Below are 20,759 nucleotides of genomic sequence, written 5' to 3' on the forward strand. Positions count from 1 at the left end.
AAGTCTTGTATGTAATAACAGCCTGGCAGGAGGCAAAAAATTATTAAAGTAAAGCTTTGGTGACAGGTAGGGGCCAAGATGGCAGATGTTCTGACACGCTCAACTATGGGAGAGAGGTCGTTACCAAACCAGGCCAAGGACAAAAACGCTCCTTAGCCAGGGCACAAGGATAGTCTATCGAATGGAATGGTCTATCACATAAAAATAGCATCACAACATTGCTTTGTGTCAAGGACAATGGTAAAATAAATTATGACCTTTTATTTGCAGTGACACAACCTCAACCGAAACCAGATAACATTCCAGAGAGGACACTGTAAACATCAAGAAACCAGCCAGCTGCTTATTGGCATGTCTTTTGAAATACAGGGCAGGATGGATATCGGCCTATAACAACATCAGCTTGATTTCCCTTTAAAGAACTGGTGCTGCATTCCAAGCACTGGAAAATGACTAGTTAAAAAGCTAAGAAATAGGCTCTGCAATTACACAGGCTGCTATCTTGAGGATAAAAGGATCTTGGCCATTTGACACAGATTTTCTTTTGCGTCCAGTTTAAGGAGCTCATTAAACACCTTTGACTCAGTAACGGCCTGCAGTGAGAAATGAGGGAGGAGTTTCAGGGCTAGTCTCATCTGATTGGCTGGAAGATGAGATGCTGGATAGACAAAGAGGTGTGGTTGAGTCAAACAGGGATCCAGAATTGATGAAATGGTGATTAAAGAGCTCCATCAGTTGCTCTTTGTCTGTAATAAGCACATCATCAATGTTAAGAAACATGGGAGGTTGCGAGAAGCAGGCACAATTCTCCATGCCTCTCACTATTTTCCAAAACGTCATACAAAAACCTGTCGTTCACAGCAAACCTCAGCGCTGTGACTCGCCCTACGTTCTCTACAGCATTCATAGAGTACAACTTTACTTATAGAGGAAGTGGCACAGGCACTAATCCAGTAACTTGTAATCTCACCCCTGGACTATTGCAACTGTTGGTATGGCATCCAGCATGGGCCACCAAACCCCTGCACAACTCCAGAATGATGCTATCCTTCTGGACCGCTGCTCCGTTCACTCCGGTGGCTTTATGCTGAAGATTGCACAGACTCCAAGGCAATGGTGCTTCACTACGGAGCAGCAAGGCAGGCTTCTTTTCCTGTGCACAATGCTGGAACTCTACATCCCTACCCAGACTCTTTGTTCAGCCACTTATGGTCTCTTGGCCACCCAGCTTCCACAGGGAAGGCAGCTCCTGACCTGATCCATTTAAGCTCTCCTTTGTCTTTGCACCTCAATGGTGAAACCAGCTTCTCCTTGAGGTGAAGATAGCAGAGTCTCTACCAATTTTCAGAAAACATTGGAAACCCTACCTTTTCAAAGACTACCTGATATAATAGCACAGACCCCCCACTCCATTGCAGTTGTGAGATCATGTTTGCTATGTTTACAGTGTTTATTATTTGTACTGTCTTCCTTCTAGCAGACTTGCTGACAACTCATGAATTCAGCAGAATGTTCTTACTACCACAGAGTTGTGCGTTTGTTCCGTTCAGCTGTCTTATAATGTATACACCAGCTGCAAGTCTGAATAACAGCCTCTGCAAAATGACAACGTTTTCTAAATGTAAACATAATTACCTCGCTTGGGAACCCGGTTGGAGGCCGGCTCAGGGGTGTCAGGTGAGGTGGTGTCTGCTCCATCATCGACCACCTGAATCTGATGAAGAGCGGTTGGGGGAAGGGAGGGAGAGAGGGGAGAGAGGGAGGGTTCCGGAAAGTATTTTGATTATTGTTGGAAAGATGATCACAGAGCAATTGACTACCAATGATTTATATATCCTCAGCATTCCTGTGATGCACACACAGTTATATGTTAAGACAGGGAAATAATCACACTAAAGGCAAATAATGCCAAGTCACGTCAGTAAGTGTGTGTGTGTGTATCATTAAAATCACTGAACCAGGTGTAACCTACCTTTGACTACATCATTATAATAATTAAACCAGGTGTAATCTACCTGTGACTATATCATTGTAATAACAAAACTAAGGGTAACCTACCTATGACTGCATATCATTATAATAACTAAACCAGTTTTAATCTACCAGTGATTAAGTATGTAATACCCTTCATGACTGGTTGCCTAGCAATCTGAACAGTAACTAAAAGGCAGGTTGTCAGTGAGCTAGACGGTTTAGCTTAAATGCTTCCAGCACATTACAGTGTCAGCTGACCACGTCTCCCCACTTTCGCAGCGGTTGGACTGTATGAAGCAGCCAAATATCGGTTGGACTGTGTGTGTCAACGTTCCCGTGGCTCCCAACCTGTGACTGCCGCACGAAGATGCCGTGGTTCTCTTGGCAGGTGAAGTATCTCTTGCCCTGGACCGTGCCGTCGTTCTTCCCCTTGGCCTCGTCTAGGATCACCCCAACCCACTTGCCTGTGGCAAACAGCGTGGCGCCAATGTACGCCACGGTGCCGCGGTGCCCCTTCCCGATCACCTCCACCAGGGAACCCACCTTGGCCGGCCGGCTGCCCCCGTCGGAACTCATCCTGCTGCTGCCACTGCTGGTGGTCTGGGGGAGGGAGTAGATGGGGAGGGGTTAGAGGGACAGGGCTGAGAAGTGCAAGCAGACCGGTGGAAGAGTCTGTCAAACTTGGTCCTCATTGGCCGATAACAAAGCTGGGAGAATTTCCAGGGGGGATGGGTGCTGGGTTTAATCATTTTCGCTAACCGACTGCCTACTTGTTGTGGGACTGCTGTTTATAGATGAACTGTGTAGATACTTACTGTAATGATATGGGGCAGAAGAAGGCATTTACTGCTTCATTCAAACTGTGATGAAATAATGTTAACCAAAAGCTAACTAAATAAGTGATTAGACATTGAATTTTTCAGTTAGCTGGTTAGATTCTAACTGAATGCGAAGTGGCATATGCTGAAGCATTGAATGATATTGAGCATTTCTTACAACTGTCATATCTCTTTTGTGTCAGTTAATGTAATTAATGTAGAACTCGAAATAAGACATTTACGACAATGGGTTGTGTCAGTGTTTTGTTTTTTGGCTGTTTTCCAGCAGTTTGGATTTGAAATGATACAATAACTTAGTTAGGCCATTTAAAAATCACAGAACAGTTTGTACATAGTACCTCAGTTTTAGGGTGCCAAAAGTTTTGGACAATTGGATCCAGAGACATAAACAAAATGTATCAAAATCAACTGTTTGGTACATTAACTAGAAGGAAAGTACCAGTAAGTTCAGCAATGGAAAATAAACTGGAAGACCACAGTGGTCATTAAAAATAATATTAATAACAACAGTAGGTGGTGTCCTGCTGTGAATACATAGCATTAGTACAGTAATCCGGGGAGGGAATAACCAGCATATATCATCTCATTATCCTCTAGTATAGGCCTAGATTTTCAGGAAGGGGTTTAGAGCTGTTGAATATGACTCAGCAGGAAACACAGCTAGATACAGTATGATGTGTTAGACCTGGTGTACAGCCTAGATTACACACTACTCCCTATCCCTAAAGGCTTTGGGCAGAAGTTAAGCACTACTTAGGTATTAGGGTGATCTAAAGGAGTGCACTATATATACACATTAGGGTGTCATTTGTGAAGCAGCTGAAGATATTATCTCAGAAAAGTGTGATGGTGTTCTCACACCCCCTGAAGAAAAAGCACTAATCTGCTTACTATTATGTTGTTTGTCAGCACATTGTCTCTCTACACTGAAGTGATGTGAATACTCCACCACAATGGCCATACACCCTAAACAGCCTATACAGTGGAGAGACCAACACAATGCCCACACAGCCTATAGAGTGGAGAGACCACCACGATCCCCACACAGCCTAAACAGCCTATACAGTGGAGAGACCACCACGATCCCCACACAGCCTAAACAGCCTATACAGTGGAGAGACCACCACGATCCCCACACAGCCTAAACAGCCTATACAGTGGAGAGACCACCACGATCCCCACACAGCCTAAACAGCCTATACAGTGGAGAGACCACCACGATCCCCACACAGCCTAAACAGCCTATACAGTGGAGAGACCACCACGATCCCCACACAGCCTAAACAGCCTATACAGTGGACAGACCACCACAATGCCTACACAGCCTAAAAATCCTATATAGTGGAGACCACCACAAAGCCCACACAGCCTAAATAGTCTGTACGGTGGAAAGACTACCACAATGCTCACACTGCTTATAATGTTTATACAGTGGAGAAACCACCATGATGCCCACACAGCCTACACAGTGGAGAGACCACCACAATGCCCATACAGCCTATACAATGCCTGTACAATGGAGAGACCACCACGATGGCCACACAGCCTATATAGTCTATACAGTGGAGAGACCATCACGATGCTTGCACAGCCTAAACAGTCTGTACGGTGGAAAGACTACCACAATGCTCACACTGCTTATAATGTTTATACAGTGGAGAGACCACCATGATGCCCACACAGCCTACACAGTGGAGAGACCACCACAATGCCCCCACAGCCTATATAGCCGATACAGTGGAGAGACCACTGCAATGCCCATACAGCCTATAGTGGAGAAAATGACTGGTGAAATTGAGCAGTGGCCTATGCTCGGTCTGTGTTTCCATTGTGTGTTAGGTATTTTATGATATGGTGGTATTATGTTTATTACATGTTGTAGTATTATGTGTATTACATGCTATGGTTATTACATAATCTGGTATTTATGTTTATTACATGCTGTGTGCTGTGATATTTAGTACCTGTTATGGTGTGGTATTGTATGATACTTATAAAATGAAAACATTGTCTGGTATTACTTTTCTTACATGCTATGAGTGTAGTATGATATTACACACTATGGTGTGGTATTACACATTTTATTGTGTAATAAGTTTGATATTATGTTTAGTACATGCAATGGTGTGTTATGACATTGATTGTTATCTGTGGTATTACATTAATTACAAGTTATGGTGTGGAATTATATTTTGGTAAGTACATTCTATGTTCCGTTATAAGGTTTTTATATGCTGTGTGTGTGTGTGTATTAGTTTAAATTAACATTTATTGAACCTGGTAAGCCAATGGGAATCAATACTTATTTACAATGATGACCTACCATAACAACTGTTTAACAAGACAACACTTTGTTTCACCTACATTAAATACAATAAACAACACTGTGTAAAATGGAATAAGCAAGAAATTAATAAATTCCATCAATAAGTTACACCATACAATGCGAAATATATACAAATAGGGCGATCAGATTGCAGCTCAGACTAATTGCTTTTTAAGGAGCAAGGAGTGATAAAAGTGTCAAGTTAGAGAGTCTTTTGCAATTAATTCCAGTCATTGGGAGCAAAGAACTGAAAAGAATGATGGCCAAAGGAAGTGTTTATTTCAAGAATTAACAATGTAAGCAGAGGAGACCCCGGGAAAGACCTAGGACACGCTGGAGGGACTATGTCTCCCGGCTGGCCTGGGAACACCTCGGTGTCCCCCTGGAAGAGCTGGAGGAAGTGTCTGGGGAGAGGGAAGTCTGGGCATCCCTGCTTAGACTGCTGCCCCCGCGACCCGGCCCCGGATAAGCGGAAGATGATGGTATGGTATGTAAGCTACCAGTTGGAAGATTCCCGGAATCAAAAGCAAAAAACAAGAAATCCTCCAACTGGGACTTCTGAAATAAAGTATTTTGGTAAAGTAACTGGCATCTGGCAACCCTAACTGGGGATCACTTCTGTATTGTCTATGCATTCTTAGCATTAAGATGTTTGGTGGACCAGCGGGGATTAGTTACGGACGAGCTGATGACTAGACTAGTCTGAAAAGCTCAACCAGGCTGTAATAAAATATTAATTATTTTTCATACATTACCTTGCCTGGGCCTGGTATGTCTCCCAAATAGCATCCTATTCCCTGTATAATGCACTCATTCTGGACTCATAGGATTGTTAGTGCCCTAAATAGGGAATTCAATGCCATTTGGAGGCGGCCAAGTTCACCATGTTTCTAGAAGGGTTCCTGAATTATTCAATACCACTCTACGTTTACCACTACTCCTACCCCACACATGGCCCTCCCCAAAACGCATCACATCCTCTGTGGTACAGTTGACAAGAGCTCGGGTACATGAAACAGAGTGCCATTTGTTTTACCAATGTAGTCAGGTATGTACAGAATGTGTGATGTCATGCAATGGAGGCTGAGCCAGTGGATGGCCACTACCAGGAGGTCACTTTGAACTCTGCAGGCTGACTAACTGACAACAACACGCCAGGAAAACAACATATATATTTGTGTATATATGTTTACCAACACTTACTACCCAAATAAATGGCTTTGTTTCGAATTTGAGGTGCCTAAGACTTCTACACAGTACTGCACCAATCAGACTATTTACTGTAACAGTAAATAGACTAGTCTAGTCACCCTGACAATACATATCAATCAGATGAATTACTGGAACAGTACTGTACCCTGACAATATGTCCCAATCAGACTAGTTACTGTAACAGTACAGTACCCTCACTATATGTACCAATCAGACAAGTTACTGTAACAGTACAGTACCCTGATAATATGTACCAATCAGACATCTCACTTGTAACAGTACAGTACCATGACAATAGATATCAGATTAGTTACTGTAACAGTACAGTACCCTGACAATATGTCCCAATCAGACAAGTTACTGTAACAGTACAGTACCCTCACAATATGTACCAATCAGACAAGTTACTGTAACAGTACAGTACCCTGATAATATGTACCAATCAGACATCTTACTGTAACAGTACAGTACCATGACAATATGTACCAATCAGACAAGTTACTGTAACAGTAAAGCATACTGACAATATGTAGAATAAGCATCCATCAGACAGACTGCAGTAACTTTAACAGTACAGTACAGCACAGTATCCTGGCAACATGTACCAGACAGGCAGTCACACAAATTGCTACAAGTATCAGCCCCTATCCATTGGGGAAAACCTCAGCCATTCCCTAGCCAGCCACTACCCCCTGAGGTAGCCCGTAGCCCTTCCCTAGCCAGCCCCTATCCCTTTGGAGACCGTTTAGTAGGCACTACCCACTTAGGTAGTGCTTAGCCATTCCCTAGCCAGCGCCTGTCCTCTGTGGAAGCGCTCAGCCATCCCCTAGCCCAGTGTCTCCCAACCTTTTTCAGTTACTGTACCCCCAAAATGTTTTTGCACTTCTATCAGTACCCCTGAAGTACCCCCTCATGTTAATTTCACTAGTAAGCCTATGTTGTCATGAGTGTTTTCAAGTACCCCCTGTGGAGAGGCCAAGTACCCCCAGGGGTCCTAGTACCCCTGGTTGGGAACCACTGCCCAAGCCAGTCACTACCCATTGAGGATGCCCATAGCCATTCACCACCCATTGAGGTAGCCCTTAGCCATTCCCTAGCCAGGCACTACCCCCTGAGACAGCCCTTAGCTGTTCCCTAGCCAGTCATCACCCATTGAGGTAGCCCTTAGCCGTTCCCTAGTCAGTCATCACACAATGAGGTAGCCCTTAGCCGTTCCCTAGCCAGTCATTTCCCATTGAGGTAGCCCTTAGCTGTTCCCTAGCCAGTCATCACCCATTGAAGTAGCCCTTAGCCATTCCTTAGCCAGTCATCACCCATTGAGGTAGCCCTTAGCCTTTCCCTAGCCAGCCACTAGCCCTCAGGAAGCCCTTAGCCAGCCCCTATCCCCTGAGGAAGCCCCGAGCCAGCCCAAACACTCTAAAGAAGAACCCAGACAACCACTCACCCTTGTGTATGTGTTCCTCCTTGTTGTCTGAGATGACATGCTGCCTTTCCGATGGTCTTTCTGTTGCAATGAGAAGTGTGGTAAAACTGAAGGAAGGGGCGGGGGTTATTCTGGGGTACCACTGGGGATGGGGTTCAGTGAGGATTCTCTCTCCACCGTCCTCCTCCCAATCCTCCCTTCGGTCAGCCACCACTAGGCCTTCCCAGTAACAACCTCCCTGTCCCCTGGCAGGCGGGATGTCCTCCTGGTCGTTCACAGAAATATCCTAGCCAACCGGCGGCATCAGGAGGCGTCAATGGCCAAGAGACGGTTGGATGACACACCAGTCTGACAGAAAACAGCCTCCGACTCGGCCTTCAGACAAATCGCCGGGCCAGGAGAGAAGAAAATGAATGGAGGGATGGACTGAAAAGAAAACCCAGCAGAGAAAGAAACGACAGGCAGGCAGGGTCGTTGTGCTGCGAGTGCATCTGCTGAGTGAGGCGACGCTGCGCTGGTGTCTGCTCCCTCTGCCTGCTGTTCTGCAGGAGGGATGCCCAGGCAGCCACTGGGTCCTAAAGACAGACAGGCTCCTGGGTGTGTTCACTTTCTATTCTAACCTGGGGTGTGTTTATTCTGCAAAACAACACTGGTCTGCAAAATGTCTACTGAACATGTGTTAATCCTGCTATTTCAGTTTAGTATTTTGTATTATGTAATTTCAATACAAAACACTTAAAAGAGCCAATGTGAAGTGAGTACACTGACAGGGTTTGTTCCGTTGCTTTTATACTACAATAGTTATATTTAGATGAATGAAAATTGAGGCCAGTTTGCATTCGAGATACATGTTATAACGTGTAATTGGATAGAAATGTCACGTTCCAAGGTAATGACACACCCCCTCGACCCAGACTCCCCATGGCCACAGAGCTCTAAGGACGACGTCTTGCTCAATGTATATGGGAGTCAGTGGCACTGTAGGAAGTCTGGCTCTGTGGGTCCTTTTAGCTCCATAAACAGAATCATTCTACTATCACCAGCAACAGCACTTGTTTGACGGAGAGGGCCATGTCAGTTACCAGGCACATTAGTTAATGCACCTTCCAAGTCAGTGGTCTGGCCAAAGTGATGTGCGTATGTGTTTCACCTTACGGCACAGCCAGAGCAAGTTGTTCTTATGTTAATGTTATTGCGATTAAATTGTAGACTCATTGATAGGATTAAACATCTGCTGTTCTGACATTGACAAGATTAACAGACTCCTCACACAGTAGTAGCATGAACAGTCTGTTCAGACATTGATAGAACAAACACACCGTTTAGAACAAGACCCCTGATTGTACCCACTAATCTTTCATTTGCATTAACAACAGTTCTTGAGATCGCTAGGGCGCGTCTGGCTGAACCTACTCCTGATCTCTAAGTTTTTAGATGTTTTCAATTGTAGTGAATTTATATGTCTTGTGGCATGTGTTGCAGTAAAGTGATATGTCTCGTGGTATGTGTTGTAGTGAAGTGATATGTCTCGTGGTATGTGTTGTAGTGAAGTGATATGTCTCGTGGTATGTGTTGTAGTGAAGTGATATGTCTCGTGGTATGTGTTGCAGTGAAGTGATATGTCTCGTGGTATGTGTTGCAGTGAAGTGATATGTCTCGTGGTATGTGTTGCAGTGAAGTGATATGTCTTGTGGTATGTGTTGCAGTGAAGTGATATGTCTCGTGGTATGTGTTGCAGTGAAGTGATATGTCTCGTGGTATGTGTTGCAGTGAAGTGATATGTCTCGTGGTATGTGTTGCAGTGAAGTGATATGTCTCGTGGTATGTGTTGTAGTGAAGTGATATGTCTTGTGGTATGTGTTGCAGTGAAGTGATATGTCTCGTGGTATGTGTTGTAGTGAAGTGATATGTCTTGTGGTATGTGTTGCAGTGAAGTGATATGCCTCGTGGTATGTGTTGTAGTGAAGTGATATGTCTCGTGGTATGTGTTGTAGTGAAGTGATATGTCTTGTGGTATGTGTTGCAGTGAAGTGATGTCTTATGGTATGTGTTGTAGTGAAGTGATGTCTTATGGTTTGTGTCGTAGTGAAGGGTTTTATGTCTTGTCCTATCTGTTGTATGTCGTGGCACCTGGATGTACCTTATACATACAATGTATCCTCTGTTGTTACAAAAAACTCCTCACGTCATCAATCCCATTAAGTTCAGTTCCAGTAAGTTGTTGTTGCAGAACAGAGAAAAAAGGCCCAGGTGATGTTGTCCCAGCCAACCAGCTCTGTTCTATACACACACACACACACACACACACACAAACGTACACATTACCACTGACAGTACCACAGGCAGCACCACAAACTTACTGACACAGTATCACAGACACAATGACATTGTTTATAGACACACTGACACTGCATGGGTGCAAATATGTCATTTAGCAAGGCTTCCATTGTGATTCTCCCGAAACGTCACAAAATGTGTAAAGTATAATTTACATTGTTAGTTGTCAAATTGCCTTTTGTTGTAACTAAGTAACTTATGTAAGTAACTTATGTAAGTAACTCATCATTTCAATGCGCTACTGTTTATATATATGAGTGGTATGGCAGGTAGCTGCAAGGTAACTGTAGCTAAATAGCTAGAGTGATGGCAGAGAAGATTGATTTTATCTATGGAAGCATTCAGATGGCTTTGAATTGGTAGAACAAAAGGACAGCTGTTACCCTGGCAATTTTCATGGTTTTCAAACTCAATGTTCCACTGCCCTAGTTAAAAACTGGTTTCATGAGAATCAGGCCTTTCTGTTGTGGAGATCCATTCTCTCCACTGGCAGATATACAGCTGGGATTAGTGGTCTTTATCAGCTAACTGCACGCACCAGGCTTTTTACTCTACATTCTATTCTATTATTCTACATTCTATTCTATTCATGAGTTTTGCAAAAGAAGCAAAATCCAAAGTTAGGCTCTCAGTCCAGCCTGACCATCTGCACATCTAGGTATCTGTTCGCGTAAAGGACACACAGGGAGAAATATAAAGGGCTACTATTAGAGTTTTGCCACCACAGATTTGCTGATACATGTACAATCTGAGGCAAGACCAGGACAGGGGATGCTATTCCCTATATGGTGCAAGACTTTACGGTCCTGGCCAAAGCTACTTACTCCCTATACAGTGCACAACATTAGTGCTCAGGTCAAAGCTTCTATTACCTGTATGAACAATTCTGTGTTCATGAGGAGTGGATGGCAGGGGTACACCCTCCTCTCACCTACACAACCATCAAATTAGCCTGAGTCAGATCAGAACACTGGACTGATTCAAGTCAGTATGAGCCTGATCAGAGAAGGGCAGTGAGTCTCTCAGACTGGAGAGTTGCTGTTGAAAAATACATATAGTGGCATCTAGTGACTTACTCAAAAAAGCAGATATCACAACGATGATCAACTGTATACAGACTGAATATTACTCTCTCATAAGCAGCATGCACTGTTTAAATATAACCAGAAAACTGCAGCCAGCATGTCATTAGAATGGTCAAATTTGATTTTGCTGTGATAGCTTTCAGTATGTCTGACGCTGTAAAGCCTTTTAGCTGCCTGGGCATCAGGGTGGCCCATCCACATTGGTGGGAATAGAGGCTCTTGCAAAACCCACGGAAGATCCTTTATTAATTAAAATCGTATCAGAGGAACACCATGAGAAGAAAAAACGTAAATTCAATAAACAACGCATTTTTAAAATATTTTATTTAAATGCCTATCTCCCTCTAGTACAAAGACCATCTCGGCAATGGGACGGTGAATCTGACGCCTGACAGTGACGTGCCGTGTGATGACGCGCCTGGCTTTCAGCGCTCGCCAAAATTCTCAGGAGCCCCCGGAACCCGCTACCTCACAAACAGAGAGCGCATCTTCTACCTCACAAGGCCCGAGAAAGATGCGCCACTTTGCGTCAAAGCAAATAGTATGCACGTAGTTACATTTCGTCATTTTCCAATTCGCTCCAATCACCCATGCTGACGGCTGCCCCCGGCGGCTATCAAGACACTCCCTACCTTCCAATCAGATGAACCAAATGCTGATGTTATCTTGCCAACTTAGTCACGCTTCCTCATGTCTTTCGCGATATAACACATTGTTAACTCAAACATGCTTTGCTCTGCGACATGTGACTACATACGCGGACTTACTGCTTAACTGGTTCCAACACACTTCGGTTCCGACTCCCGGCCCCTCGTCCGAGATGCTGGCGACACCCCGTGGTCGTGTAGGCTTACGTCAGAACGCCTGATTGGTTACATTACTTCGTAACAACGGTTATTATATAAGATCATAGCGTAAAGCTCGGTTCTGAATAAAAGTGTAATTCAAAACAATTAGACACCAAGAAAAGACAACAACAACAAATATTTTTGGTCACAAAGGCATTAGCATACTGTCGAATATAATAACTAGAAGAAAAACTATCACAGGGAAAACTGCAACCTGAAGCCATCCAGCATCACGTTCTTGATATAACATTCACCGCTAACTGGCCAGGGCCCGTGTGATGGGTACTGATTAATATGGGATTTTGTTCACTCCAGGGATGTGTTTGTGTCAGGCTCCACAGGTTGACGCTGAGGCACTCTATAAACATACCTAAACACCATAAAGCCTATCATCTTGGCTGGGAGGGACGGCCAGACAAACTCCTCCACCTTACGAAACCCAATACTATGATACAGCTTATGGGCATCCGTCTGCAGCATGGATGTGAACAGCACAATGTCAACAACGCCGCGAGACCCCACAAACTCCAGTGCCGTCTGACACAGGGCTTTAGCGATGCCATGACCTCTGAACTCCTTCCGTACTGAGATCCGCTTCAGCTCCCAGATGCCGGGATGGGAGGCGGCAGGGAGTATGGCCACCGTGCCGACCACATGCCCCTGGCTCTCTGCAACCCAGAAGCAGGACACCTACAATAGGAATATTATTCACATTATTACGGTTACTCACGTCAAGGTGTATGGATGCCTTTTATTTTTTGCTAATTTCCACCCCCCCCCCCCCCCTCTATTTGTGTCTATCTGCAGTTTTGTAAGGTACGCTCAGCTTTTAACTGGTTGTTATAAATTACGTGTTTTGATGACGAGGTTGAGGAACCTCTGGAAAAGGGCGTTGACCCTGAAGAAAACAGTTCCTCCAATTTATTGCCAAAACAAATCACTTCGGACACTGGGTCATGACCCCCCCATCCTGCCCTAATTCTACACCCCCGCATGCATAACTTTTGACCTGGGATATCAAAGGCCACTCTTTCATTGGGGACTGCTCAGCACACTTAGCTAGAAAGGTGAAAAATCATTGGAGGTGGGAGAATCTCGATCCCTCCTGCATGTGGGTGTTAATATCCAGGAGGAACATCCCACCTGTCCCTCCCGCATGTAGGAGGTGTTAATGTCCAGGAGGTCCTCATGGAGGCCTAGTTGGATCCCCTGGCTGAGCAGGTACCGTACCACCTCGCGGCCTGCTAGCAACGCCATGACAGCAGCTGCTAGCATAGCAGTAAGAGAGCCAGACAGGGCCTGGACGGAACAGAGAAGACTGAGCAGAAGAAGCTGTATCCAGGTCTGCCTGAGGGCCTGATAACACACAGCGTCCAGGTGCTCGACGAACCCTGTGGCGTACACCTCTCTGACCACCTCGTAGTCTTCATCCTGGTATCTACGGATTTGATAACAGACCATATCTTCTGAACCCACGAGCAGCCCTGTGAAGAAAATACAGTTTAATGGAACAAGGCACACCTCCTACTACAAGAGGCGGTGTGGTGGTTCCACCTGATTGTCTTCAGCTAAAATACAGTGAAGATGTACTGTGTACTAATGTACTGTGAAATAACAAATGAAACATTCAATATGCATTCCATCATTTTTGTTCACTGCTTGTAAGTGGCGCTGCTGGACTTACAAACGCTTACGACAATATGGTGTATTATGTAGTGAGCACATTTGTGCAACATGTCATCAAAGTCATTTGCTTTCAAACTTGGAATTTCTTGGCTAAATGAGGTGTGATGTTATGGTACTTATAGATTAAGCAAATGTAAACAATTCAGCATCCCAAAATGCAAGGTGTGAAATATGTATTTTAAAAAAAAAAAGCCTATTTATTCTAAGACTGGAGCCACGGTCTGGACAACCCATGTTGAGTATTTTTTCCTTTTAATTAATTGCAACTGGTGTCCCAGGTCTGAGTCTGTCTCTGGTTAAAGAGGAACCATGAAAATCGGCATTGGAATTGAATTTGAGGTTGAGAGTAAAATGAACTAAGTAAAGTTGAACCCACAGTAAGGTAAATCTGACAGACAAGGCCCAGAATTTGGTGAACAGACTGGGCCCACGGTACTGACAACAGACTGGACATTCCGTACCGAGTCAATATCATATATGAGCAACAACACAGTAAAGGAACCAGACAAAAGATCTAAAACGCTTTAATTTAGAGAAAACGTCAAAACAATATGAAAGCACATTTTGACAGTAATTAGTTTAATAAATAATTAGTAAAATGCCCATTAAAAGCAATAGAGCATGTCCCGTTTTCACTCGCTTGTACCGAGCAAAATGGATCTGAACATAGACGGACTGATTCTGCATACATTTTTCTGCAGCAAATCCCTCATGGTTAGGTGATCTGTGTCCAGGCATCTTTTATCAAGTTATCAAAACACTTAAGTATCGCAGCGCAGAAACAAAACCAAAGTAGATTAGATTTTGTTTTTGGAAACTTAAAGTTCCATTATATGATTTTCTACAGTTTATATAATGTGGTGTTTTAAGGAACTGATTCATGTTCAGTTTTTTTGTGTGTTCTGCTTTTTTTTGTTCTGTCCCCAAAACATACAACATTGGTAAAGTCCCTCATGAATATATACCACAGATTCAACTATAAGCAAGGAAAATTATTGGGAGATGGATAAAAGAATACAATCAGACATAATTCTTCAAATGTGTAATTATGGCTTATAAAAACACAAATACATTCTTCTAAATTCTTTGGGCTGGCGTGATGAGAAAAGAAATGGGCTGGATTAACAATTTGCTAAACAAAAACAAAAAAACTATCGTAACTCATCAAATGTGACCTAAACAACACTGAAACGTTAGCAATGAGCCGCCAAATGGAGGGATAGAAAAATTTAAATTCCCCAAAAGGATTTCGGGATTAAAAGAAATGGGACAGTGCAAAGCATGGGAAACTTTGTATGAAACCACAACACAAGGCTGATATTTACTCTGGATGCTTTCCAAGAAGACAGCAAATGCTTGATTGGCCAACTTCTTAAAAAATACTTCAACCTGTCCATGATCACCATGACACATTCACAAAGCCTAGATAAGGCTTTGAACGAATAATGGGGAAATAAGCCAGGTGTGTAAAGAGTTCAGACTTACCTAAGAAGACAAATGTAACCGCTGACAAAGATGTTTCTGACATGTATTGACTCGGGGTATAAATTCAGGGGGTAAAAATAATCAAGGTATATCTGGGTTATTTTCCATGAGCATATGTCTTTTCTCAGAATGATCCTTCCCTTGAAAATTATAGAGGTTTTAGAGATCATACAAAAATGAAACAATCTATTTTAATCCCACATTTTAAATGTAACTAAGTGTGCTATTTTATGGAGGTGACTAGTTATTTCCACTGTGTGTGTGTGTTATATTGTGTGCCTGCTCACAAGCATGAGTCACCCCCGGAGGTTTCAGTCGTCCTTCTCCCCCCCCGCATTTAAGTCCAGCCTGTACTCTATCACAGTGAAGTTGGTGAGTTTGGCGATGGTTTCGGGAATAACAAACTCCCGGAGCCGTTTGTAGCCCAAATGCTCGTAAAGCTTCTGCGCGTCCGTCTGCACTACGGACGTATACAGGATGACGGCGGGGAAGCCTCTCTCCCTGGTGAAGTCCCCCACCGTCCGGCTGAGGGCCTTGGCTATGCCCAGCCCCCGGTGGCTACGCCGCACGGACAGCCGCTTCAGCTCGATGCAGCCTGGCTGTGTCTTGCAGGGCAGACAGCCCACCGTCCCCACCACCCGGCCGTCACTCTCGGCCACCCAGAAACACGCGTCCTTGCTCTCGAGGTAGGTCTCCCTGATGCGGTTCAGGTCCTTCTTCAGGGACTCGTTGATGTAGCTGCTGAAGAGGTAGCCGATGAGCTGCTTGGCGCCGGCCAGGAGGAGTGTGACGGCCACGACAGGCAGCAGGAAGGACTTGGAGCTGGCCATCAGGGCGCAGAATGTCCCCATCAGGATCATCTGGGTCAGGGGCTGTTTGAGGAGGTGCACGAAGGAGGAGGGCACATGCTCGCTCATGCCCATGGTGAAGATCTCCTTCACGGCCTCGTCGTCGTCGTTCTCGTACCTCCGGATGGTGAGGCCCGACATGGCGCTGAGGTCTGGCACCGCTGTTGGCCCTTCAATAAAGACAACACTGTATAAGCTGACAGTCCTCTCGCCTCCCTAACCCCTAAACCTTACTCCCCCACCTTAGGTGAATGATGATCTGCTGAAATGGTGGGCACACACGCTATCATCTACTAACGTAATTTTCTTTATTAATAAAGTAATATAACACCACATGATACTTTGAATTTAGACACCATGATAAATTAGCCAAATTCTTATTGGATCTGTGGCATACATATAAATAGCTAATTATCTATAGCAATAATAATGTTTGGTAACAAAAGCGCCTTGTGTCCTTAAGCCAAGTCACTATTTGGTGTGGCTTCCTTTGAATACAAAACCGAAGTAATTAGCTTTAGTATCCTTATGAAATCATTTAAAGCCATTCTCCCGAGGTTTTTGCAGGACTTGCAACTTTTCTTTTGACTTAGTCTTTTTTTGGTCCCTTCGGCTTCCTGTCCTTCCCGAGGTCAGGGCTGTGAGGCAGACACATCTAATACTGGGGTTGGTTCAATCTGCAGACGTCCGCTCCAAATATTTGTCTTGTTTTTAGTGTGTTAAGGAAACTTATTTTCCTGAAGGTAGCATGCAGGACGTTGCATCAAAAGCAGTTAATTTTTCTCAACATTCATAATTTTGTAGATGTAGACAGCTTTTTCTGTCTTCAACATTCCAGGTTTCTATCTCACAAGAGCTGGCATGCACCCAATCACTATGCAGCACTCATGATTTCAACACCTGACCGCGATCATTCAGGTGTTCCGTGACACATTTTCAATGTTGTGCCACTGATTTATTAATCATTAATAATACTGATGCCATTGTTTCAGTGTGAACATGCCGTCAGAATGCTGTAGATGTATTGGTCGAATTTTATGGTGGACAGGCCCATGCCTGCTGAAGCATCCACCTGCATATCATTGTAAATCAGTAAAACTGAAAGAATTTAAACTAGTGAAGAAAGTTCAATATCCTTATTTCTATTGATCTATAAATTAACTACTACAAGTACAGTGGATATAAAATGTCTACACACCCCTGTTAAAATGCCAGGTTCTTGTGATGTAAAAGAATGAGAAAGATAAATCATGTCAGAACTTTTTCCACTTTTAATGTGACCTATTATGTGAACAATTCAATTGAAAAACAAACTGAAATCTTTGAGGGGGGAAAATTAAGTAATTACACACCTGCCATCATTTAAAGTGAATCTGATTAATCACAAATAAAGTTAAGCTGTTCTAGTAGGATTTTCCTGCCTTTTTCTTAGTTGCATCTCAAAGCAAAAGCCATGGTCCGCAGAAAGCTTCCAAAGCATCAGAGGGATCTCATTGTTGAAAGATATCAGTCAGGAGAAGGGTACAAAAGAATTTCCAAAGCATTAGGCATACCATGGAACACAGTCATCATCAAGTGGAGAAAATATGGCACAACAGAGACATTACCAAGAACTGGATGTCCCATTGAACATCTGAGGGGTGTTCTGAAGAGGGGTGTGCACAGGAGATTTCCTCGCAATCTGACAGATTTAGAGCGCTTTTGCAAAGAGTGGGCAAATATTACCACGTCAAGATATGTGCCATGCTAATAGACTCCTACCCAAAATGACTGAGTGCTGTAATAAAATCAAAAGGTGCTTCAACAAAGTATTAGTTAAGGGTGTGCACACGTATGCAACCAGGTTATTGTGAGATTTTATTTTTCCACCTCAAAGATTTCAATTTGTTTTGCAATTGAATTGTTCACGTTATAGATCACATTAAAGGTGGAAAAAGTTCTGACATGATTTATCTTTGCCTCATTCTTTTACATCACAATAACCTGGCGATTTAACAGGGGTGGGTAAACTTTTTATATCCACTGTATATAATTTTGCATGTCATTTTATTTTAAATTCAAGGGACAGGATTCATCACTGCACAATATTTTCTTCAAAAGAAATCACTTCAATATCAGGAAACAAAGAATCATACTAATAGGTCCAAGTGTTAATAACATTACTTTTTTTAAATGGACTTAGCCCATGGGCAAATCAGGCTGATAATAGACCACAGGACTTGAGTCTATAGAAATAGGACACCTTCCACACCCCACTGACATTTATAGAAGTCTGCCTCATAAAAACCAATGTCCATTGCAAATTATATGAACATCCTCAGTATTCAGTACAGACACTTTATTCTGAATTGGCACAGGAATGTTTTTCTACTGAGAGGAACAGCATTTAACATTGCACTGGCAAAGTTAATTACTTATTTCTGAGAAGTTCTACATTACTTGTATGTTCATATGCAAGAAGACAAGACATGTATTTATGCCACAATTTGTTTAGTCATTCTAAAGTATAGCCCACAGACAGCTTAGATGTCTAAGTGTAATTTTGTGCCAAAGCTGGTCATGACATGTACACAATTTTGGTTCTACTACGAGTTGTTTTGTAGACTAGCCATACACAGCCTGCGTATCACAGTGGCCATGTTTAGACTGTGAATGTAGAGTAGACAATTTGCTAGGAAAGTACAGAGTAGAACATCCTGAACAAAATGTTCAACTATGTGCTTTACACAACTATGAAGTTGTTCTTGATCCACAGAGTATGAAATTGTGGCTCAATGGAATGTTGTAAAACAGCAAATGGCCTTTTTGAACTGAGGAGATGGTTTCACTTAGTTAGCTCTGAAGTAATTGCTAATGGCATTTTGAAAATGCTGATGTAGAATTTAGAAAAATCTAAATGGGCCACGCTTTATCCAGACTAGTTCAACGCTTTATAGTAACTAGTTCAGAGAAATATATAACCACCTCTGTACTTACTCTAACATCTTCCAAATTCATGCCAAAAAAAATTTGTACTTTGCCCAAATCAATCCAGCACTGACCAGAAATGCCAAAACATAGATTTTTTTTTTACCTGAAGTACATATCACACCATCACATAGACAGCATTTCCTGGGTACACCCCCATTGGCGATTGGTTAGAAAAGTAGGATCAATTGATGATATGTCCATGTTTAGTCAAAGTTGAAAATGTGGGTTGTAGTGGTCATTGTGTGAGATGCTGTTTTACAGCATGTACATTTTTACAGCTATCACTATGCATTTTGATGCCTATATGTGGTAAACAGAGAAGTAATTGATATATTAAATCTAGGGCGTCATTATGTGAATATTTAGTATTCTTCTGTATTACAATGATTTGCGTTGGGGGCTAGAGAATATAGTGTTGCTTGATGTAGCACAGACTCAGACCCATTATTTGACACCATATTCTGACTCTATACATTCTTTTCAGTATTTCTTAAAATACATTTAGAGCAGCACATGAAATAGGTTGAGGCAATAGGTATTTCAACATTGATTGCCATTGTCAACATTTTTTACCTTGGAACATGCATTAAAAAACTACTTTTATGGAAATGTCACTTATATTTACGAAAAAAGAATTGTTGTTAATGTTAAGATAAAAAATAAATATACAGTTAACAACACTTTTCTAGCAATACGTGATTTTAAATAATCCAACATTCCGTGACCCACGAACGCTTTGTTCATCATGTTGCTCTCAAGACGTAGGTCGCCTGAACAGTAAAATGTAGTTTTTCCTTGATATTAAAGATGCGATATCAAAATAAACATCATTTCAAAAAGATTGTATAGCTAGGTATGTTAGTAACCGAATAATATTAACCAACAGAACAATAATTTAATCAGATTTGCAAATAGCAAGTGACTAACTGTTAGCTGGTTAACATTAGCTAACTACTACAATATTTCAGCTGTTATCAAAACAATGTTTGTAAAAGTTAACCAACCTGATTTTGATATTGCTGAGAGAAAAATAATCCAACTGAATCAAGTACTTTTTTATCAACGTCTTGTGATTTGCGTCTTGTGAGCAACATTAAAGAAACACTTCCGGGTCACGGAAATCTGGAAATCTTCAAAATAAAAGAGACCAGCGAATTACTTAAAAACGGAGATAAATTGAGTTTATTAATTGTTTGAAATCATGTACCTCTCAAAACATTGACAACAATTCAAATATGATCATATTTAAGAGTAATTTCGATAAAAAGTGGGTGTTAAAACACGTTCAAGGGTAAAATTCAGACAATGCCAATGATAGAATATGGACTACATATTGCCTCATAGCTCATAAATTATTGAATATTCCACAGAGAAAGCAGTGTAAGAAATGACCAGGAGAATGTGTAGAGTAAGACCAACCTGTCTAATCATGGGGAACGGTGTGCTACATCTAGCAACACAATATTTCCACACCCTCTTTTTCCACAATGTAACTTAATGGATATGAAATACATATTGACTCATACAGAAAAAACTATTCTATACGCCGCAGTGAATGTATTATAGGAAATATTTAGGAGACTATATAGAGTGTTTATGTGCAAAAGAATCAAGGGGCACTCCGTATTTGCAATTGTTGCTGGTGTTTTACTACACCCACCCCATTGGCCACAATGTAACTCAATGGATATGAAATACATACATGTATTGTAGGAAATACTTTGTG

The 20,759-nt window shown here is 42.5% G+C and overlaps 2 protein-coding genes across 5 annotated transcripts in view; both read right to left on the reverse strand.

Moving 5' to 3' along the window:
• dctn1b (dynactin 1b) overlaps positions 1-8,270 on the reverse strand; it is a 41,731-nt gene extending 33,461 nt beyond the window's left edge. For 2 of the 3 annotated variants that reach the window (XM_010879286.4, XM_010879284.4), the window contains exons 1-3: positions 7,796-8,269; positions 2,323-2,574; positions 1,636-1,714 (exon numbers count right to left, since the gene is read on the reverse strand). In XM_010879286.4, the coding sequence (XP_010877588.1) occupies positions 1,636-1,714; positions 2,323-2,574; positions 7,796-7,834 (370 nt within the window). In that variant the 5' untranslated portion in view covers positions 7,835-8,269. Of the gene's footprint in view, positions 1-1,635; positions 1,715-2,322; positions 2,575-7,795 lie in introns of all 3 variants that reach the window. The other variant, XM_010879285.5, reaches the window with a different exon arrangement.
• A 3,264-nt stretch (positions 8,271-11,534) lies between these two features.
• Positions 11,535-20,137, reverse strand: LOC105015843 (probable N-acetyltransferase camello). 2 transcript variants are annotated; one of them, XM_020054042.2, is made up of 3 exons: positions 20,038-20,137; positions 13,188-13,528; positions 11,535-12,734 (listed from the first exon to the last, which is right to left on the reverse strand). In XM_020054042.2, exons 2-3 carry the CDS (start codon positions 13,503-13,505, stop codon positions 12,351-12,353), a joined length of 702 nt encoding a protein of 233 aa, XP_019909601.1. In that variant the 5' UTR covers positions 13,506-13,528; positions 20,038-20,137; the 3' UTR covers positions 11,535-12,350. The 2 variants fall into 2 exon arrangements, with proteins under 2 accessions (XP_019909601.1, XP_010877584.1); XM_010879282.3 differs by lacking the exons at positions 11,535-12,734; positions 13,188-13,528 and adding an exon at positions 14,239-16,233.
• Between the last annotated feature and the right edge of the window lie 622 nt (positions 20,138-20,759).

This window comes from Esox lucius, chromosome 15 (assembly GCF_011004845.1).
Source record: "Esox lucius isolate fEsoLuc1 chromosome 15, fEsoLuc1.pri, whole genome shotgun sequence".
In the NCBI taxonomy this organism is placed as follows: Eukaryota; Metazoa; Chordata; class Actinopteri; order Esociformes; family Esocidae; genus Esox; species Esox lucius.